We start from the raw sequence: 23330 nt of genomic DNA on the forward strand, positions 1-23330 counted from the left end.
CAGGATGAGAAGATAATTTTGCCCTGTATGCTTAGAAAATTAAAATGTGAGACTTGCATTAATTTAAGATAGAAGTATATTAATTAATTTTCACTCTGAAGTAGAGAGTTTGTCTGCATATGGTTTCTGTTACATATATTATAACTTTTTTTTTCTGTGTTGATTGTGTCCTGTGAAATTTTGAATCTTGTATATATTGTTTCTAAAATACTTTCTTTCACACGTAGGTATGATGAATGGATAAAAGCAGACAAGATAGTGAGACCAGCTGATAAAAATGTGCCAAAAATAAAGCATCGGAGGAAAATAAAGGTAGTTCTTTTGCACTAGATCATTTTCCTGCTAAATATACTTTTTTGTATGCTGCTTGCTAGCTCCCATGTTGCCTTTGAAGCACAAACCTGTGTCAAACCTACATAAATGTGGCTTGCATATTACTTGTAACTTCCTGCCAATGTGGTAGATGTTTTTAAAGAGCAGGTGTTTTGGACCAGATCTTGATTAATTCCTTATGCAGGGCAGAAGGGTGTGAATAACCTTTCCCCCCACATCCGCAGGCTGCATAGCCTTTCCTGAATTCTGAACATGGGGAGTGCTAAAATCCAGTGGTTCTGATAGGGCCAGGCTTGTTATAGCCTTTCTTCCTTTCCCATTAGCATAGCACAAGAGTATGCATTCAATCCAAGCTGTCACAACAGCCACACTGTCTCACCACAATATTCCTTACTGCAGAGTCTAGCATAATGGAAGAACAATTTAACTCTTAAATGGTAATATTCCTCAGCAGTTTATAAGTGTTAAAGTAATTCAGGTTATTGGTGTCAATACTTTTGCATAAGCCAAAGTACAGTGCATGCATATCCTTGTAAAGGAACAAAGAAAAAACTTATATTCTTAGGTTTTGTGCTCAGAATAACTGTCTTCATTGCTAATTGTAATTCACCTTAAATTATATGTTAGCATTAGAAGACTTTTTTTAAATGTTTTTTTCCCTTAACCTAGAATAAAACTGACAAAGAAAAGGATGAGAAGTATTCTCCTAAAAACTGTAAATTAAGGCGATTGTCAAAGCCACCTTTTCACACCAGCACATCACCAGAGACTGGGTCCAAACTTGACAGTGCTGAAGCCAAAAACTCTGAACAAGTTCCAGTTACATCCATAGACATTACTTCCTCTTTTCTTAATGGTCAACAAGGTATTGTACATGAACTTTCTAATTCAGTATGTAGTCATTTTGCCATTGTTAAAAGTGACAGGACAGAGCAATTGAAACAAACTATAAATAGAAACTTGCGAAAGAAGAAATTTCCGTCAGAACATTAGAAGATAATCCTTATAAAATCAGAGTCAGTCTCTCTCTCTCTCTCTCTCTCCATGTCTTTTTATTTAGAAATTGTTTTTATGTATTTTGCACATATATATTTTGTCAGAAGTCCTAAAATGCACAAACTTTCAGAAATGATATGCTATTCAGATGATTTGTGTAATCTTAAAAAATAACCAGTTCATCTATAAAATAAAACTTCAGTATTTTTTTTTCTGATGTGTTTTCTTCTTTGGCTCCATTTACCCTACAGAGATCTTTCAGAAGAAGCTTTTCAGAAAGAGCTTCTTTTGAAAGAGTGCGTCCACACACAAAAAAAGTGGATCAAAAGAGTGATCTGTTCTTTCAGAAGAGAGCATCCACACAACCTCACTCTTTCAAAAGAACAGGCCAGGGATCGAAAATGAAGACTGTTCTTTTGAAAGAAGGGCCCTGCAAAGCGTCTACCCATCTTTTGTTTTAAAAAAAAAAAAAAAAAGCTTTTGAAAGCAGGCACTCTTCCTGAAACGGGAAACGAAGAGTGATTTCGAAAGGAGCACCACATTCCTTCAATTTACTTTCAAAAGAACGCTTTTTGTGCGTAGACACTCTATGGGATCTTTCAAAAGAGCCCCCGTCTTCCAAAAGAACTTGCTAGTGTAGATGTAGCCTTTGTGTTTGACAAAGTATTTCTGGTTGTTCTTTTTAAAAATAACAAAATGAAAAATTATAAAACTGTACAGGAAACTAATTCTTCCAGTATTAAAAATATTTCGGAGACATTATGGAAACATCATTAGTGACTCTGCAAGTAGTTATAATTCACTTTTAATCACAAAAGCCATTTTTACATATATACAAGTTCTTTCTGAAAATAGATACTTTCCATCTGAAATCTTTAACTTTTTATAAATCTTTAAAAATAATCTGTCACATCCTCATCTGGTTGTAAATATGCATAGCTCCAGTGCAGCTATAGTAGAGCTATACTGATTTACATCAGCTGAAGATCCAGCCTCAGTTTCAAAAACATTGCTTAGAAATGTCTGTCTGTTTCATTCAGTTTTCCTTGGTAATGAATACCTTGTGTTTTTTAGGATATTTGTGGGTTTTATAGCGTTCTGGAGCCATTCATTTTAAGCTGTCATAACTTTCATGTTCCTGAAGAGTTTATGAACCTGGGTGGTTAACTCTTCAGATGACAGGATTAATCTCAGTTTTAATTTAAAGGTTACAAAAAAGGAAAATTGGATTATTGCTCTTCTTTATGATGCACAAAAAAGACTGAAAGAAGTGTGGGACTTTTTTCCCCCACTGGTGCTTTATATTAGAAATTTAGGTCTTGTCCACATTGAAAGACTGTATAGAGAACTGGCAGAATGACAACATCACAAGTACTAAAAGTGCTATCTGTGTAATTGAAGCTGTTGGGGGTGGGAGTAGGGGGCAAAGAAAGTCTTACAAACAGAGAAAAAAAAATTGGAAAGACAAATAAAATCCCCAAACCTTTCACACCACCATCATAAAAAAGAAAAATCTGCCTTTATTTGTAGTTCATTTGTGGTCAGATCCACCAGCCAGGCAGTCCAGATAGAGCCCAAGTCCCTCATGTTCATCCCCCCATCCCTTTCCTCAGAGCAGTTTCTCTGATAAACAGATGATATGAAACTTTTCCAAACAATACAGACCACTTGATTACTGACACCTTTCTGCAGTGAGAGGTGGAGGAATATAGCTTTCTTCCGAGACAGCTCTTTCTCAGCTGTGGAGATACACAGTCTAGGACTTCCTTGAGGCTGGGTTTCTCTATTCTGCTGTTCCTGCCTAGGGGACTGGAAGCTTCATATCAGGCTTCCTGTAGGTCACATGCTTGCACTTAACCATGTGTCTGATGACTACAGCCCATTTATAAAGGGCCCAAAGATGCTAAAAGGCACACTGGAACATGCATATCCACCTCAAGGTCAACTGGTGTGTTAGGATATGTCTGCACATCAATAAAAGACCCATAGCAGGAAGTCTGAGCCCAGTCAAATGATCTGGGGTTGTGCCATTGGACTAAAAAAATAGAAGTGTAGATGTTTGGGCTCAGGCTGTAGCCTGGGCTCCGAGATGACCCCCTTTGCCCTTCCTCCCCAGGTTTCAGAGCTCAGGCACCAGCCCAAGTGGGAACATCTACATGGCTATTTTTAGCCTGAGTTAATTTTAAAAAAATAAATAAAAGCGTCAAGTTTGTACCCTGAGTTATCTTCACCCCATCCCGCATCCAAAACACACAGCGTGAGCTTCCAGCATAGGTTCACATGAGTAAAAGCGACAAGCCCTCATTTCAGTGCAATATTGGGCCCAATTTAAAATTTTGTAAAGTTGCACCATAGTACGCAAACAGTGAAGTCTGCCAGCACACAAAAACACCCTCACCTCTTTCTTGTGTTAGAAGTTGTAGCTGGCTGAATCAATTCAAATTTTTTTAATGGGGCCATGATAGGGACGTTTCAGCCAAAAAAGAATGTTGTTGTGAAAACTGGCAACTGGGATGAAAAATTAGTCCCATTGAAGTCCATGGAAATTTTGTCATTGTCTTCAATGGGGCTTATGAATTTGCCTCCTGTTTTTGAATGCAACATTTGGTACAAAGTTTAATTTAGGTGTTGCTAGGTACAAGTCAATGATGTTAATAAAAAGTGAGCTTTATTTTGTGAGGCATGGGCATGGAATGAGACTCCAAACCCAGATTTCAGGCATATTAAAGTTTTTAAAGTGAGCTTAAGATAGTAGTGACATCCAATTAATAGATAGAAATCACTGACATTTAGAAATGCTCAACCTACCTGGAATTTATATGTCCTGTGTAATTAGAATAGTGTCCTAGTCTTTCCTTCTACCCATTATTTTTTTCAGCTTTGGGTATCAGGCAAATAGCATTTCTAAATTGTTGTTATTAATTAATATTAATGATGTAGTGCATTTAAAGTCCATTATTAAACATTCTTTTGAGATGCTGTGTTCATTGGTATTATACAGGAGAGTCAGGTGTGGATTAATAAAACTAAATTTTATTGAGAATTGAATCTGTCACTTCCTGCTTCCTCTGGTTCTTCCTGAAAGTATGGAAATTCCTACATGGAATTCCCTGGAGAGGCTTGATTACATTGTACCGGCAAAGTGAGAAGCACTGCTGCTCATCTAGCTATTACATTTGGTAATAGTATAAGCATTTGAAAATAATCTGTTATTACCCTAGTGAGTATATGACAACAAAGGATTGTAATAGTACATGCTTTAGTATGTGTTAGTATCTGTTTATAATACATTGCTATATTAGATTTTTTTTAACAGTATCACCTGTAACAGATGTTTTTTTAATAGCTTCAGAAAGTTCTGCCGATGATAGTGAGCAGGAAGATGACCAAAGTGCCCAAAATTCACATGGTGGCAAGGAAGAATCCCAAGGAGAGATTATGAGCCAGGACAAAAATGAAACCTGTTCAAAAGAAGAGCAGAGCAGCTCATCTTCCCAAGAAGAGGGTAAAGTCCTTGCAGATGTATCACCACCTAAACCAGTATCCAAATCACCAGAGAGATTGAGGAAAGAGCTGGAAGACTTATCTGATGATTCAGACTCTGAAGGAGAGGATGAAGCTACAAAGAAGAGAAAGGAGGTAAAAAAGGAGGTAGTAGATAAGATGACAAAGCTGCAGCTAAAACACGGTAAGCGAAGGTACTGCATCACAGAGGAATGTATAAAGACTGGGTCACCTAATAAAAAGGATGAAAAGTCCAAGAGCAAAGACTCCCATAACTTAGAACGTAGTAGTAACAGCTCCTCAGATGAAGATGAGGAGAACAAATCTAAAATAAAAATAATGCCAACTAAAAAATACAATGGGTTAGAGGAAAAAAGGAAGTCTTTACGGACAAGTGGTTTCTATTCAGGGTTTTCTGAGGGGGCAGAAAAAAGAATAAAGCTTCTAAATAACTCAGATGAAAGACCTCAAAATACTAGAGCTAAAGATAGAAAAGATGTATGGTCCAGTATTCAAGGACAGTGGCCCAAGAAAACATTGAAAGAACTTTTCTCAGACTCTGACACGGAGGCTGCAGCCTCACCTCCTCATGCTTCTCCTGAAGATGCTGTACTAGAGGAGCAGCTACAGACACTTGCAGAAGTGGTTTCTTTGCCCAGTTCTGAACTTGAAAAGCCATTACTAACCAACGTTGATGTTAAACCTATTGAAGAGAAACCAAATGAAGCGAGTGACAAGAAAGTTGAGTTTCCAAGCAGTGGGAGTAATTCAGTGCTAAATACACCTCCTACAACCCCTGAATCGCCTTCATCTGTTACTGTAACAGAATCTAATAGACATCAGTCCAGTGTAACAGTCCCAGAAACATTGGCACCAAATCAAGAAGAGATACGAAGCATCAAAAGTGAAACTGATAGCACAATTGAAGTGGATAGTGTCGTAGGGGAGCTGCAGGACCTTCAGTCCGAAGGAAATATTTCTCCAACAGGCTTTGATGCCAGTGTCAGCTCTAGCAGTAGTAATCATCCAGAAGCAGAACATACTGAAAAAGGTAAAAAGAAAACCTGAGTTGTCCAACCATGTATTCATCCTCTTATTTCTTACATTGCTAATGTATTTGTGTTTAACTGTTGGTTGGAGATTGGTTTAACGCTGTTAGAGGAAGCGGTAGCCTCCTGTGTCTTTACCTATGAAAACAGTGCAATGGAAGGGCCTATAATCAATTTAGACAAAGATTTGACACACCTCCAGAAAGTGTTTTGTCCTTTTAGTCACCAATCTAGTATGTTTATAATCACAAATAAGATGTATTCGGGAGATTGCACCAGAAGCCCAGACTGCATTGTAAACATTGTATATCATAAATTGTCAGGATATCTTTTATTGTACTGCGTTTGCATATGCAACATATAGCTTCTCATTAACGTTTTTATTTAGTGTGTGTTTATGGTTTGGCACAGCCAACCTTCCAGCATTGTTCTTGGGCAGCAATTTAAAACTGATTTTACAAAACTGCATGAGTTTTGTAAAGGAATTTGTTGCTTTTTTAGATGACAAACCGAAGCATCTTGTTCATGTTTATAACAAATCTACCTTGACAGCAATTTTCTTATTAGAATACATTTTCAAGGTGCATCTATCAGAATTCACAATTATTATTAATTGTCCCTGAAGACTGAGATGCTTTATGTTGTATTTTTTATCCTGTAGGTCAGGCATGTCAAACTCAAAGCCTGCTGAGGGCTGCGCAAATGAAAACTCATAGTTTGCAGAATTGCCAAAGAAAATGTACTTCTATCAGAAAGTCATTATTATTTATTATTATTATTATTATTATTATAATAATATTTAGGTATATTTTATAATATTTTGAATATAATACAATAATTTTAATTGAGAATTTAATACTTAATATTAATTTGTTTTATAATGGTATTAACAGTTCATAAAATTTGAGGAAGACACATCTAGCAGTGAGGGAAGAAAGAGACAGAACACACTGATGATAAAAAGCAGGCCAGGGAGAAAAGCCAAATCAGAAAAGCCAAAACATCTCAAAGAAAGAAGGGACAGATGGTTTTGCAGCGAGCATGCAAAGGCAGGTGTCAGGATGCCTGCGTTCTATGGCTAGCACTGCACGCTCTGTGCTGTTAGTGTCGTCATCTCTAGAAATGAGGAAAACCCACCGCACAGGAAAGTCATGAGTTACCAGCATGAATAAATGAATGAATGCATGAATGGGCTTTGAGATTTGTGGCCAGAAGGAACAAAACAGCAAGAGTTAATATAAAGAAGCAGTACCTGAGGGGAATGGAGTTGTACAGACTCAGAGAATGAAAATTAGTGCTGAGAGAAACTGATCACCGCTAGCTTCCTGTGAAACGCTCCAATGTTATGTTGCTAAGGGCGTACTTAAGTCAGAACATTTCCATTGTACAGGGTTTGCTTTGTCAATCATTGTGACCAGGTTTGAATGAGACTTTGGCTGGTTTTATGTATTTCCCTCTCACCTTTGTGCAGGGTGGGTACAACACAGTGAAACCCCTCCCCTGCCCCAAGAGCAGCCGCTCTCCCCATACGGAGGTTAGTGATTCCCCTTTCCCACACCCCTTTTTAGGGGGCCATAGAAGATACCACAATCCAACATTTTTTTTTTGCTGCATAGAGGAAGCAGGGAGAGAGGAAAGGTGGGATGGGTGGGATAGGGTGGCCCCCAGTAGGGGAAGGGGTGATGGGGAGACAGAGCAGGCCAAGATCTCACTGCTTCTGTGGCTGTTGTCCAAAGTCTAGAAAGGAGATTTCCTTTCAGTTCCGCTGAAGGAGAGACATTGCACTCCCCTTCCCCCTCATTTCTCTGCACTTCCTTCTCAGACATTCTGAGATTTACACTGTAATTCCCCACTGCACCATGTTCTCCCTCGCCTATCATATTTTTGGGGGCTTGTATTCTCCCCACTGCAGTGCAGCCCTCATTACATCACCCTCCCAGGCCCCATGAGACTTCCACTGACACCCCCATATCCCCTTCCCATGTAATTCTGCCTTGTACTCCTCCATCCTTTCCTCCCCCGCCACCTCATGCCTCAGCCAACGTGTTTCCCCGTCCCACTCCTTACAGCAGTCACATACCCTTCTCTGGTACACATGAGCGGCAGTGAGTGGGCCAAACATGAATCCCAGCTCCTTGGGCTGTCCATGTCTGACACATATGTATAAAAACCTGGCTCCCTGGGGTTTTAATATGCATACATTGGACACGGACAACCCAAGCAGCCGTGACTGGTGTTTGTCCTGCCCCCTGCCACTCATGCATTCCAGAGAAGAGTGTGTAGATGGGCAGGCTACACTTAGATGTTTTATTAACATCTAGTTGTAGGCTGCAAAAAAAAAAAAAAAAACCCAGTCAGGCCACATGCAGCCGCTGGCCACAAATTTAACATGACTGCTGTAGTAGTAATGAGCTTTTTCATGATGGACTGCTATTTTCAAATACTGACAAATCTATTGAAGTCATTTCCTGTAGTCTTAAATTTATCTTACATAGTCTACTGCATAGGTACTGTATTTGCAAGGCTAGATTTTAAAGCCATTTAGGCTGTTTCTACACAGGCCACTTTCTTTGAAAGTGGCATGGTAATAAGCGGCCCGAAATATGTCAATGAGGCACAGATGCAAATTCCCCTTGCCTCGTTAGCTTACGGTCACGTGATTTGGAGTCCGGAAGACCGTTCTTCCGGACTCCAAAAAGCCAGGTAGAAGCGCAGCCCCCAGGGAGTCTTCTGGAAGGAAGTCCTTCTGGAGGCCCCTTCCTCCCAAAAATTTTCGGAAGACCTCCTGGGGGCTGCGCTTCTACATGTCATTTTGGAGTCCGGAAGAACGGTCTTCTGGACTCTAAATCACTTGACCTTATGCTAATAAGGGGTGGGAAATTTGCATCCGCTCCTCATTAGCATATTTTGGGCCACTTATTACCATGCCACTTTCTAAGAAAGTGGCCTGTGTAGAAACGGCCTTAGTGAAATTTATGAACTGTATTTTGGTCTAGTCATTTTTATTGTAGTCTACCAAATTTTCTTTGTTTACATGACTGCCTTTTGATATGTAATCTAAAAACACATTGGTTTTGAAGAACATTCACAAAACTGGCATTTTGAAGTTTTGTTTTTATTGCTTTGTACAAAACAGATTTATTTAAGACTTCAAGTATGCCATATTTTCTTCCATACATAACACAATTACTTTAATATGCATAAAATTAGTAAGCTGAAGAAAACAATTACAGAGCTATAAATGTCAAGTATCAGAGGGGTTGCTGTGTTAGTCTGGATCTGTAACAGCAACGAAGGGTCCTGTGGCACCTTATAGACTAACAGAAAAGTTTTGAGCATGAGCTTTTGTGAGCACAGACTCACTTCATCAGATGTGATGATGAAGCATCTGATGAAGTGAGTCTGTGCTCATGAAAGCTCATGCTCAAAACTTTTCTGTTAGTCTATAAGGTGCCACAGGACCCTTTGTTGCTGTTGCAGAGCTATAAATAGGACCTTGAAATTGAAATTTAATAATTTTTTCATCTTAACCATTTCCAACTGCCTTCAAGAGCAGAGTGCTTAAAGTTTTCAGTTGTCTGCTCTCAGAGCACTGTGTTCTTTTTTTAGTTCTGCTCGTGTTATGCATCTTGCAAAAGAATAATTAAGATTTATATAAAACAGGAAGATATTAATTTGGAGCCTCAGGAAGAAAATATATGCGGCCCTCTCACATTTAATAATGGGTAGTTTGAAAGCTTGCTGCTCAGCTTGCAGGTATTATGTATAAGAAGATGTGCACAGGGTGAAATCAAGGATGACTCCTTTCTGTAAGTTTTGTTTTGTGTTGTAATATCAGTCACACACATTAACACTTTTTATATATTATGTTGTAAGCACCTCTCTGATTTTTGTGGTCATGCTTTTCCATTTGTCAAATACAAGGTGCCCATGATTAGAAACAGGATTGAATATGAGCCAATAATTCCTTAATTTGTAAATGATTTTGCTACAGAAGACCATATCTGTAAAGCAGGCATTTTGAGTCTTGTACAGTTCCCATTTGATGTTTAATTTTGTAGGTGTTGTTTTTAACCAGATGTCCTTAGAATTTATTTTAGTTTCTCCTTCCTCTTCTAGGTGTATTCGTTGTGGTCATAAATACCAATAGGCCTTTTACTTTTCAATTTTGAAAAGCAGATGTGGGGAAAAGGCAAAATGAAAGGCTGTGTACTTCAGAGTTACTTTCTAGACTGAAAAAAACTTTCATTTCCCCAGAAAACTATTCAAGCCAGCTTAACACATTGTGACTTCATTTTTTTTCTTGAAACTGAGCTGTAACATGCTATTCCTATGTAATTCTGAATGATTTTTGTACTATGAAAGAATAAATTATATGATACACATAAAAATTAATAACAGAGAGGTAGCCGTACTAGTTTGTACTCCAACAAAACAAAGCAGCAGGCATGTAGCACTTTAAAGACTAACAGAATGAGTTGTTCAGTGATGAGCTTTCGTGGGACAGACCCACTTCATCGGATCAATTTAATTTCCAACACAGACTGACATTTATAAGTACAGAGGACCAAAATTAAATAAATAAATAAATACAGTAAAAATCAAATAGGATTGGAGAAAGGGGGTGAGGGGTGGAGGGATGTTAGTTGTCCTGTCTGAGATAATTAGGAGCATCAAAGGAAGGGAAGCAGTCCTTGTAATGCCTGAGGTCACACTTCCTTTGATGCTCCTAATTATCTCAGACAGGACAATTAACATCCCCCTCACCCTCACCGCCTTCCTTCAATTTTTATTGCAATTTTTTTGGTGCTCTGTACTTATAAATGTCAGTCTGTATTGGAAATGAAATTGATCTGATGAAGTGGGTCTGTCCCACAAAAGCTCATCACCGAATAAATCATTTTATTAACTAAATCATATTAATTAACTTTATTAACAGGGTGATGGGCTCTTACTTGATTGTGGTATTACTGGATGCTTCTGATCCACCAGCCAGACATATTCCTAAATTAGAATTCATACATACTTTGTCTCATCTTAAAGAAAACAACACACACACACACACACACACACACACACACACACACACACAGAGTTGGTATTGTTAGTTTACACAATTTGTGAGGCTGCTGAAGGCTTTTTAAATGGGTAGTGTTATCAAAGATAAGTCAAGTTCTTTTCTCAGTCTTTCACTTTTGATGATTAATCTTGATAAATTTTCCACCTGTTCTTTGCTGGACCAAAATGTTCATATGTGTCAGGTAATATGATTCAATACATATTTTCCTATCAGTTACTTGCAAACATCTAACAGATTTTCTCTTTCACTAGCAAACTTGGTCCGTTTCCCACCCAGCCCCAGTACCAGATACCAGCATGTGCACTTAGAAAATTAAACCAAGCTAATGTCAGCTGAAAAGTCACATGATTGTAAACTTAAGTCTCAGAGGATCTGCTTGCAGCTTTAACATAGATATAACATAGAATTTAAACACCTGAAATACAAAGTCATATAATGTTTTCACCAAGTATTTAATGATTTGTTAAAATTGGAGTCTGTACAGGTCAAAAAAGACTTAAAGATGCTCAGGGAGGAGGCGGTTCCGCAAAAAAGCAGAAAAGAAGCCACAAAACATCAGTGGTGAACAACAAAAAGAAGAGCAAAGCCAGTAAGTAAGCAACTTAGTACAAAATGAAACCTTGACTTAGAACAACTTGTATTAGCATAGCAAGTGAAGGAACTGTTTATATAAAGACAACATATTAGAAAATGTGCTAAGCAGAGAATTCATCATAAATGTTAAAATCATTAAGCTGTTTTAGCTGAATGCAGGAGTACTTAAAATGTCTTGCTATGCTGTTTCTGGAGCTGATGCTTTAAGGTGCTCAAAGCCTTCAGCTCCCATTGAGTTTAGTGGGACTTGTAATGTGGCATTTTACAGGGCCTGTTTTTGTCAAAGAACGAAGTAGAAATACTTGGAGTGTGGAAATACATACATTCTAAGTATTAGAACTCTGTGCAAAGGGCAATTACATGTTGTGGAAGATCAGTTTTCACACAGTTTCACATAATTTAGAAGTGGTGATATTATTTGTACAGGAACAGCACTGTAATTACATGGCACGTGTATTCATACACTTGATCTATTTGCTACATATTGGAACACTTCACAAGTGAATCTGACTTTAAAAGTAAACCAAATAAAAAACGAAATGTAACTTGGAATGTCCTCATAAGTGAATATTAATGTATAATATAGATAATTTTCCTGACTGCAGTATGAAACTAAACAGTTGATCAGCAGTATCTCCTAATGGAGGTTACATCTATACTGAATGTACTCTAAAATGTTTAGTGTGTGATATCAGTCAGTTTTTGTGCAGGACTTTCTGCAGCAGAAGTTTGACTTTTTATATTTTATATTTTCTTACATACACATTTACCTATGTACCTACATGCTTTCAGGGCTGGTCATGTTTAACTTTATATGTTACACTTTAGTAATTTATAAATTAAAAAAAATATTATAAATAACAAATAAAACCAAACTAAACACTTGCCAGTTCAGGCCTGCAGGGAATTTACAGATAATTTAGTGGAGAACTGTGAATTACCCACTAAATAATAAAATTAAAAAAATTGCTTAACTAATTTATATTAAATAAATAGACATGATGTATTCACATTCAAAGATTAACTGATGCATTATGAAGGGTGATCAGTACTGAAATCAGGGGTGGCCAACCAGTTAGAGACTAAGCCAAAATAGCTGTGGATAGAGGTGAAGAACCACATATTATCTATCCATTCATCTGTCTATCCATTTTTCTCTCTCTCTCTCTCTCTCTCTCTAAAATGAATAATATATATGTGGATAGATAAAAATAAGTATATAATACGTGGCTCAGTGCCCACTCCCTACACCCTACTTTAACCCAATCCCCCTTCTTCCTCCAGAGCCAGGCACCCCATGCCTCCTGCTGTAACCCAGTCTTCCTTCTCTCCCCCTGAACCAGGCGTCCCCAGGTCCCCTGGTCTAAACCAACCCGCCACCAATCTCCCAGTGTCAGTCCCCCGACTCTAACCCAATGCCTGTGACTCATTGGAGCTGCCGCCACCACTGCTGCCATGCACTTCTCCCTCTAGGAGCTGGGGCGCATGCACAGAGCAGCAGTGAGCAGTCCAGGCATGCAGCTCTGAGCAGGAGCCTCATTTCATTGTTCAAAGAGCCTCATGCAGCTCGAGAACCACAGATTGCGTGTCCCTGACCTAAATTATGAGAATGGGAATAATCCTTTTTCTAATGGTCCTGTGGTATTGAATGAGTGGGCCTAATCTAAAATTAGCAGGCACCCTTTTTCATGTTCCCTTAAAATAATGTCCCTTAATGTTAAACTTGCTGAATTACAATAATTAAATATTTTCTACGTTTTGTTGGTTATTTAACATTGAGCTTGTCTACACTACCTCTCTATTTCAAAGGAAGGATGGGAAGTCGGGTGTCGGGAGTTTATTAATGAAGTGCTGCGCTGCATGAGCAGCACTTCATTAAGCATATTCCCCACCCCCCGCAGCAACTCCAAAGTTTTAAACTGCGAAGTGCTGGCTCGCGTCTAGCCGCGGCTCACCCACCAGTACTTCGAAGTGCCTGGGGTATTTCAAAGTCCCTTTACTCCTCAAAATTTTGACGTACCAGCGGGTGAGCCATAGCCACACGTGAGCCGGTACTTCGAAGTTTAATACTTTGGAGTTGCTGCACGGGGGGAATTTGCTTAATGAAGTGCTGCATATGCACCACAGCACTTCATTAATAATCTCCCGACACCCTACTTACCATGCTCCCTTCAAAGTGGGGAGGTAGTGTAGACAAGCCCATTGTGTCATTGTAATTCACATCTATGTAAATGCCATAGCAATAATTATTAATAAAAATAGCATTTTTCCAAAACATTATCACTTTGTCTAAAACATTTGTGGAAGCCATTCAGGACCCAACATATTTACAGTATGACCTGGGGTTGTGTCCTAACTTACCTTCAACTTGTCTCTCAAGTGCTTTGGTTCACTTTATTCCTATTTCACTAAGCTTCACTTGACTATTTTCAAGCCTGATTTTAAGAAATAGATTTTTGGGCCTACTTACAATTCAGTAATTCTGTATAAACATAAGCAAGTACCATCTGTCTAAAGAAGATATGGGGTTATAATTCATATACTGTTGCCCACTCTGTTCCTCCAGTGCAGATTTCAGTGCCACTGACAGAAGATTCTGTGGCTTTGCCCTTGTGTCATTCATCTTGCACACTACCTACCCTGTGTGGAACCACTGCATGATTTCTCTTCCCTAGTGTGAATGGAGTACAGAGATCCCTGAGCATTACCATTGATCTTCAGTGATGCATAACCCTGTTTGCTGGCTCTCTTCGCCAGGGATGCATTTTACCTTTTATTTACTGAAAAAGAAATAACCTCTTTGCTGATACTTGGAACCAGCACTTGAGGAGCTAGTGGTAGTTAATAAACCTATGCTGTGTATTTTTGTAATTTTGCAGCAAACAGCAGTGATAGCGAAGAACTTTCTGCTGGTGAAAGTATAAACAAGTCTCAGTCAATAAAATCAGTTTCCACTGGAGTGAAGTCTCACCATACCAAATCACCTGCAAGAACACAATCTCCAGGAAAATGTGGAAAAAATGGAGAAAAGGAATCTGATCTCAAGGAACAAAATAATCGTTTGCCCAAAGTTTATAAATGGAGTTTTCAAATGTGTAAGTAGTTTTTTTAAAACTAGATCTAGTTTGTTACTGCTATAAGAAATAGTTTTAAAAAAACTAAATTATTTTCTTTCAGAATTACTTTTACTCCTATCATTACTGAATTTGTCTTTCTCTGGCCACGTCTGCACTTGCCTTCGGAAGGAGCCCCACCTACACGGCAGCTTTTGCTGCCAGAAGGGGATCTTCTGGAAGCGAGATCTTGTGGGAATATGCTAATGAGGTGCGAGATATTTTAAACCACGCCTCATTTGCATCTTTTGCTCCGCTCATTACCATGCCCCTTCCAGAAATGGGGGAGAATGTAGACATGGCCTCTAAGATTAACATTTCATTTTCTTTCAGTGAAACTGACTCTGGGCAGTATGTAGAAAGCCCACCTGGAGCACTTCCTATATAGGACTTTTTTTTTTTTTTGCCCCCCATATATGGTTTAAAGTCATTCTTAGCTATTTGTGCTGGCTGTTCAGTATTGATGTGAATTTCATGTTTCTTGTGTTTAAGTTGACTTGTGTATCTTTTTTTTCCATTGTGATAGTCACTCAGAAGTTTCTCAGATTTGGTAGTCAGTTTTTACCTTAGCAAAACTAGAACCAGAACAGATTTTTATCCTGTTATAACAATAAATTTCTCCATTTTGTGTATTAGTCAGCTTGGGTGATTTAGGTGTGTGTTGAGGCATGAAGTTGGAGCCAATGTGCCTTCATCCACCTGAAAAACGCATCAATAGCTGATTAATGCAGACTCTGCAGTGCCTTACTGCTACCAGAGAGCAACTTCTGTTTAACTCTTTTGGTCAAAAATTTGAGAAGGGAACAGTTAACGCAACTCTGTCCTTCCACTGGGGAAATGAGGAGAGCTACAGAAAATAAAGGGTGAACCTCTCTAATCTGGCACTCTCATCCGGCAACATCTGTAATCCAGCAGGTTTTTAGTTAGCTGGACAAGCACTTATCATGGGTGTGGCCAAGTTTCCCATGGTCCCATAAAGTTTGCTTACAGTCAGCAGTCCTGGCTGTCAGTGTTCTGTGGTGTTATTTAGCTGTAATTTACCCCCTAAGCATCTTCTAAGAGCCCAGTAAGCGGTGGACATGATGGTAATGCTGCTAGACAATATTGACCTTCTATGGTCTCATTTGGCTCTGGTCAGGTCCCAAGGGTGCCAGACTAGAGAGGTTCAACATGTACTAGGGGAAAGGCTTCAGCACCTCTTTTTTAATGTAACAAACATTTAAGACCTTTTCTCCATCATCCTGTCTCCCTATAAGTCCAGCTGCCCTTTCAGCAATTGTTTATGGTCTAATAGCCATTTTTAGCTCTGCATGGTAAAACTCAGGACTTCTTGTTTAGGGGGTGGGTTGTATTCAGTATTTATTTTATTTTAAAGTGAGAAGTAGAAGTGATAGAAATAGAAGTCATAGAAGTAGAAGTGAACTACAAGGTACTGCTGAAAGCACAGCTGGGTTTAAGGGGTATAGAGAAGAAGGCAGCTTAAAATTGCACTTGCTTCTTTCTGAGTCTTCTCCAATCATTCCTCTCCCATATGTTCCTAAGAAATAGAACTGGGAAATCAGGAGCCTTTAATTATTAACTAAGCTGTTGTTTACCTCACAGCTGATCTGGAAAATCTGACAAGTGCAGAGCGCATAACAATCCTACAAGAAAAACTGCAAGAAATCAGGAAACACTACCTGTCCTTAAAATCTGAGGTAGCTTCCATTGACCGAAGAAGAAAGCGCTTGAAGAAAAAAGAACGTGAAAGTAAGTACTTATGGCTAAATTATGTCCTCTGCTAGAGCTATGCAGAGGGGTAACCCATTGTATCTGAGGAATTTGGCCCTTAGATTTCTGTCAGAAACTTGTAATCCATATATCTGTTAATTTCCAACAAGTTAAATTAAAAGTCCAAAAGGATGTTTTCCTTGGATTGATCTTTGTAAAACATGGAGCATTTATGTTGCCATTTAAAATAGAGTATTTGAGTAATTTGTTATGACAAATTGTTCTTTCTAGCATACCGCATAAGTACATTTGTCAATTTATTAGATGCCAGTAAAGAAACCATGATACTGTAATCCAGTACACAGATTCTTTTTGTTTCAATACTAATACAGCCTTGTTTTTTTAAAAAGACTACTTGACAGGTTTAAAAAAATCAAATATGGTTTTGAAAAACAAATTTCAATCTTTGGCCCAATTCCAACAAAGCAACATGTGCATACTCCCGCGGGATGTCACTTCCAAAAGGGCTGCTTTCGGAATACAAACAGCCATGCAGATGGGATTCCTTCGAAAGGAAACCCTGCTTTTGAATGTGAAAAAAAGTTGTGAAGAGTGCTTTCAATAGTAGGGTTTCCTTTCGAAGGAACCTCATCTACATGGCTGTTTGTGTATTGAAAGCAAGCAGCCCCTTTTGGAAGCAACATCCCTTGGGAGTATGCAAATGAGGTATGAAGTATTTAAATCCATGTCTCACTTGCATTTTTGATTGGCTGCGTTTACATGCCCCTTCCAAAAAGGAGGGGTCATGTAGCTTCAGCCTGAATGTTTTTTCAACCATTTGTTTACCCATCTTATAGTAATACTAATTCATAATAATGTAGTATAATGGACTACAAGTCAGTTTCCTTGTTTCTTTAATCTGTCACACAGCATCAGGAAATTGTACATAATTATTAATATGTAGTAGTTGTTGGAGTCAGTATGTTCAGTATGCCATGGTGTTTACAGAAAAGCCAAAGCCATCCATCATTAGCTATAAGTTTATTTTCATGTGATTTGCTTAGTGGGTCTGCAGCGGAGCAAATTTCAATACCACACGTTTACACTGCATGAGTGTTGCAGCACAAACCTTACTAGTCCTTCTTGTATAACAGAGTTAGAACCTTTTTGTTAATCCTCCTCCAATGGAATGTGACAAGAGCAGCAAAATAAAATTGCCTCTTATCTGCTCTCCTCTTGTTATAACCTGACTGTAAAATCAGAAAAATTGGCAGGGCCACTTGGGAGCAGGTGAAACTCCTTGTGTTTCTGTTGTTTTAACTAGCTAGATTTTAAGTTGATGGTGTCTGTTTAATGATTATGATCTGCTTTGAAGTGGTTGGTCGAAAGATGTTGGTATACATGCAAAGTATTTTTACTTCCTTTTAGTACATTTATTTAAACCTTTTTGTTCTTCTTTATGTTATAGGTGCCGCTGCTACATCATCATCTTCTTCCTCACCTTCTTCCAGTTCCATTACAGCTGCAGTTATGTTAACTTTAGCAGAACCATCAATGTCAAATTCATCACAAAATGGGATGTCAGTTGAGTGCAGGTGACAGCAGGACTTGCCAAAGCACTTTGCACTTAATGGCTGCTGAGGGCCACTTTTTTTATACTGCACAGTGGCACAAAATTCAGACAAGCACTATTTTGTATTTAAAGATTGTTTCTTGACAAGCTAACTTTGCACTTAAGTGCACTTTTATGAAGAAAAAGTACAAAAAACTGCTTTTCCTCGAGCAATAATTGTTTCCAACTTGTCTGGGAATTGTATGTCTAGTGACTCGAAGGCCTTCCACTGTGGCAAATGGAGAGGCTGCTCACTGCCTGTAGAGACAATACAGTAAGCATACAGTTGCTGGATGAGCCTAATTCATGTGTTAAGGCTTACTGTACATGTATTCCCTGGTATTTTGTTAAAGCTGGAACATTTGATATTTTTCCATTTATTTATGACAAATATTGAACCTATTTTCATTTGTACAAGCTAATTGTTTTTTAACTTCTAAGTCACCTCATAGTGGCTTTAATTGTGTAAGTCAAGCACATGTATTAAATTCAGAATATAGCGGTTAGTAGAATGTTTGACATCAGTCCTGATAACCAAATATGAAGATTCTCTTTTAAAAAGACTGACTAATGTTTACAGGTTTGAATTAGGCTAAATAGCTTATTATGGGTTTAAATAACCCATTAATTGGAATGGAACTACTGTACTTTGCCATTTTTCTATGAATCAGTATTTTTTTTAATTTTGATAAAATACATTATGACAAAAGGAAGAAAATGGCTCGCAAACTGTATTAAATCTTAAACAATGTATAAGGATTGTATTTAGCCAGTTTAAAGTGTATATTTATTCATAATGGATTATAACAGTTATATTTTTGTGTTTTTCTTGTAAATGTTTCTTTTCCCGTAAAGCAACAAATATTTCATTTGTAATGCTTATTTTATTATGAGCTGCAACCGAGAGGACTTCAAGGAAAAAGCTGTGTTAATATACTTTGTGGTTGCTGATATGAACACTGCCACAAAAGGATAGTTGTTTTTAATATAAATAAGTAGCTGAGTGTTAGACATTAATTTTTTTTAAAAATGCCCTGTACAAAATCCAATACCAATTCAAAACTGTTTTCACATGTATTCATTTTATGTTGTATGAATCCCAAGCTCTCTCCTGTTTAATTATACATCTTTCTAAGACGTTTGTATATTGAGGAAGTGTTCATCGAAGATATTTAATACCTGGCACTGTTAATACACAGTACTTTATTGTACAGATGGTTTTACTGTTTTAATTGTAGTTCTGTGTACTTCTTTTGGCTGGGGGGCAGGGGTCTGGCATGTTTTTTTTGTTTTTTGCAATACAACATGTAATTTCAGAAGGTTTTGTTTGTAGATGCTAGAGTGTCAGAATCCTTTACATTCGACTTTTCTAAGAAAAGCGTTTTCAGTCTTCATAGTGTGTGCTTACGGTAACTGATTTTATTGAAAATGGTTTCAAAGTATTCAGATTTGTACAAGACTGTAAAAATTTGTTGACAAACATTGAAGGAAAAGCTTATAGAAAAAAGCTATAAAAATATATATTAGGTTCTGCAGACAATGGAGAATTATGTAATATATTGTACAAATGTAAGCAAAGGCCTCAGAAATAAAATGCCATAGTTTGTGAATCCCTGATTTTGTTTCTAACATTTCAATTTTAGTGTGCTCAATTAAATGACACCAGACTGTAAAATCAGTTAATTGTATTGGTTGTATTGTAAGAAATAAATACAGAAGGAATAATTTGGAGAAAAATACACTGGGCCAAATTCTCTACTCAGTTTAGCCAAATTCATCCTCCACAGAGCTGTGCTCTTGATGAATTTGGCAAATTGACACTAATTATGCTGAGAGAGCCTCAGTTAAGACTGCATTTAATCCACTTTAATTCAGCTAGTTTGAAAATGCGAAAGAAAAGATGCTTGAGGAAGTTGCTGACCTCTAATAATCTGTTGGCCCAGTTCAGCTGAAATGAAGGTAGAATTCCAGTGAAATAACTGGAAATGCTTCTTCTTACGCCATGTCTGAATGTGGGCCTATACATACAGACTTCATTGATCTTATTAAAATGATATTGCATGTACAAGCTGCTGTATTACCAGTGAGACTTAATTAGATAACAGCTGTGTCTACACTAGCTCCCTACTTCGAAGGGAGCATGGTAAGTAGGGTGTCAGGAGATTATTTATTAAGCTAATTCTCCCCTGCAGCAACTTCGAAGTGCTGGTTTGCGTATTTTGAGGAGTACAGGGACTTCAAAGTTGCCCAAGCACTTCAAAGTACCGGCAGGTTAGCCGCAGCTACACGCAAGCCGGCACTTCGAAGTATAACACTGGCCGTGGAGGAGAATTAGCTTAATGAAATGCTGCATATGCACCGCAGCACTTCATTAAAAATCTCCCAACACCCTACTTACATTGCTCCTTCGAAGTAGGGAGCTACTGTAGACACAGCCAACATATAATTAACATGCAGTTTAACAACATTTATCTATTGTAATTATGAGCTTTCCGCCATTTTAGGCCCAAATCCTCCAAGCACATAGGCACATGCTTAACTTTACGACCATGAAATATTCCATTGATTAACGTGACATAACTGAGGAGTCATAGTGTTTCCCCATCAGCAGATGAAACTTGCATTGATTTCATTTGGAATTACTCCTGTGGATCTGAAGGCAAAGTTCCTCTTCTGCATCTGCTTTTTGGCAAGGTAGCTTTTACTCCAACGAAATGAATACTTACTTTAGTGGTAGTCTGTCTCATTAAGCAGGACAGGAGTCTATCCTTCTTGTGTCTTTTGTTCTTTTTTTTGTCTAATTATTTCCTGCTGTCCTCTTACTGAATCCATCTTCCCTCAGAAATCTTATTTCTCTAGTTTTTGGAAGGCTTTGCACTGATAAGAATTTTTTGCTCTTTGAAAGTGGAGTGTGTCATGATATGGTGCTGCTACACAGTTGATAAGACTGGCATCAGTTCCATAAAAACTCGGAGAATGATGAATTTCACAGTAAAACGTTATTTTATTAAGTGCATTTTAGATAGTTTTAAAACTATGTTTAAATTAAACAGTTAACTTAGAAAGCAACAGAGAAGTAGCCATGTTAGTCTGTACTCCAACAAAACAAAGCAGCAGAAATGTAGCACTTTAAAGATGAACAAAATGATTTATTCGGTGATGAGCTTTCATGGGACAGACCCACTTCTTCAGATCAATTTCATTTCCAATACAGACTTACAATTTTAAGTACAGAGGGCAAAAAAAAATTGCAATAAAAACTAACAAATCAAATAGAATTGAAGGAGTGGGGTGGGGGGATGTTAATTGTCCTGTCTGATAATTACAAGCATCAAAGGAAGGAAGCAGTCCTTGTAATGGCGTTAGGTGGTTGACGTCTCTGTTTGTACCATGTGTTAATGTGTCGAATCTGAACATGAACTCCACTAGATTAGAAAGCAAGTCAAAAGTAAGGTGTAGCTTGAATGATAATGGTCTAATTTTTATCCCAGTTTAACAGCCTTATTCTTAACCGAATTAAGTTCATACACACTCAAAAACACACTCACTCATTCACCCTCTGAGGCTGTTGGTTAGTTGATTGAGGCGAGAGTCCAACGTGCATGTCACCACAATGTGCCAAATCGATGGACTCTAACTTGTGTGGGAAATTGAGGAAATATGTATTTCCTTGGTAGGCAGCAGTGATGTTCAGTTAATTGGTTGTACCCCTCAATCCAAGTGGGTTGCCGCTTTGTTCATTGGTCATATCCCCCAGTACCGTGCGATGCTTGTCCATGACCAATTTTGGAACATCCTGCTTACATCACCACAATTCTGCTTGCCTCAGCCTCGAGCAATGAACAATCAGCAATGTGTTCTTTGTGGTTGTTTCTTCTTTGTTGACTTTTTATCTGGGAACTTGCCTTCTTTTTGTAATTCTCTTTTCTCAGCACACACAATTTTGTTCTTGAAGTCCATAAGCCACTGGGCCACTGGCTCAGGGCCTCTCTTCAGCCAATTTACTGTTAATTTTTCTCATGCTAATGTCAGAGAACCAACAGCGTTTGGCTAACTGAGAGACACACAGGCTTCTCCGGGGTAGAATTACAAGGTGTTTATTATGTGCATAAGGTACCTCTCCAGAGAGAGGGACCCCGTACAACAAAGTAATGGATCATTTATAGTCTTAACTTGCATATAGTTGATTGGTCAAACACAGTTACTAGGATACATTTGATTTTGATTGGATACAGACTATAGTAACGGATGAACAAACAGGTATGTTCCAACTGTCAAGCGGTAATTCTTCAACATCTTAGTTTTGACAAGACAGTACTCCCAGTTCAGTTAGATCCAGTTCTTTCCAGCTCCTTACAGTCCGTTCTGCACATTCCTGTGTGAGGTCATACCATTGTCAACATATCTGCCAGCAAGTGAGCAGAGCTAATCACATGGGCACTTAGCCTTACAGAAGCCATTATAGTTACGCTAACTTTACACAGTTCGCCACACTAATCGACGTTCCTCATGCTTACTACATATAATTTGTGACAAGATCAACACTGAAAATCACCTGCTTTTCCATAAATGATATTCTTGTCAACAAGAATAATAATGCAGGCAGCCATGCCATCTAATTCAGGTATTACCCCGTTTGGTACTGTATTTATTTCCATGGCTATGTCTACACTAGCCCCAAACTTCGAAATGGCCACGCAAATGGCCATTTCGAAGTTTACTAATGAAGTGCTGAAATGCATATTCAGCGTCTCATTAGCATGCGGGTGGCCGTGGCACTTCAAAATTGACGCGCCTCGCTGCCGCGTGGCTCGTCCCGACGGGGCTCCTTTTTGAAAGGACCCCGCCTACTTCGAGGTCCCCTTATTCCCATCAGCTCATGGGAAATGACTTCGAATGACTCTTCGAAATTGACACGGCTCGTCCCGACGGGGCTCCTTTTCGAAAGGACCCCACCTACTTCGAAGTCCCCTTATTCCCATGAGCAGATGGGAATAAGGGGACTTCGAAGTAGGCGGGGTCCTTTTGAAAAGGAGCCCTGTCGGGACGAGCTGCATGGCAGTGAGGCGCGTCAATTTTGAAGTGCCGCGGCTGCCCGCGTGCTAATGAAGCGCTGAATATGTATTTCAGTGCTTCATTAGTAAACTTCAAAATGGCCATTTCCATGGGCATTTCAAAGTTTGGGGCTAGTGCAGACACGGCCTTTGAGTCATTTGTGCTTTTTACTTACTTCATATCACGTGTAATAAAAATTCTTAAAGCGCTACATTCGACTGTCTTTTGGTGTAGTTCTCATGCACTCCAAGCACAGAAGATCAGAATCCTTTTGCCTGCAGTGT

The 23330-nt window shown here is 38.5% G+C and overlaps 1 protein-coding gene across 3 annotated transcripts in view; it reads left to right on the forward strand.

Annotated features, from left to right (window-relative positions):
• Positions 1-19669, forward strand: part of ARID4B (AT-rich interaction domain 4B) — a 184952-nt gene extending 165283 nt beyond the window's left edge. For 2 of the 3 annotated variants that reach the window (XM_074990132.1, XM_074990134.1), the window contains 7 exons: positions 228-312; positions 1003-1198; positions 4676-5884; positions 11438-11551; positions 14436-14651; positions 16272-16418; positions 17848-19668. In XM_074990132.1, coding sequence (XP_074846233.1) covers positions 228-312; positions 1003-1198; positions 4676-5884; positions 11438-11551; positions 14436-14651; positions 16272-16418; positions 17848-17978 — 2098 coding nt within the window. In that variant the 3' untranslated portion in view covers positions 17979-19668. Of the gene's footprint in view, positions 1-227; positions 313-1002; positions 1199-4675; positions 5885-11437; positions 11552-14435; positions 14652-16271; positions 16419-17847 lie in introns of all 3 variants that reach the window. The other variant, XM_074990133.1, reaches the window with a different exon arrangement.
• Positions 19670-23330: the final 3661 nt, after the last annotated feature.

Source organism: Carettochelys insculpta, chromosome 3 (genome assembly GCF_033958435.1).
Source record: "Carettochelys insculpta isolate YL-2023 chromosome 3, ASM3395843v1, whole genome shotgun sequence".
NCBI lineage: Eukaryota > Metazoa > Chordata > Testudines > Carettochelyidae > Carettochelys > Carettochelys insculpta.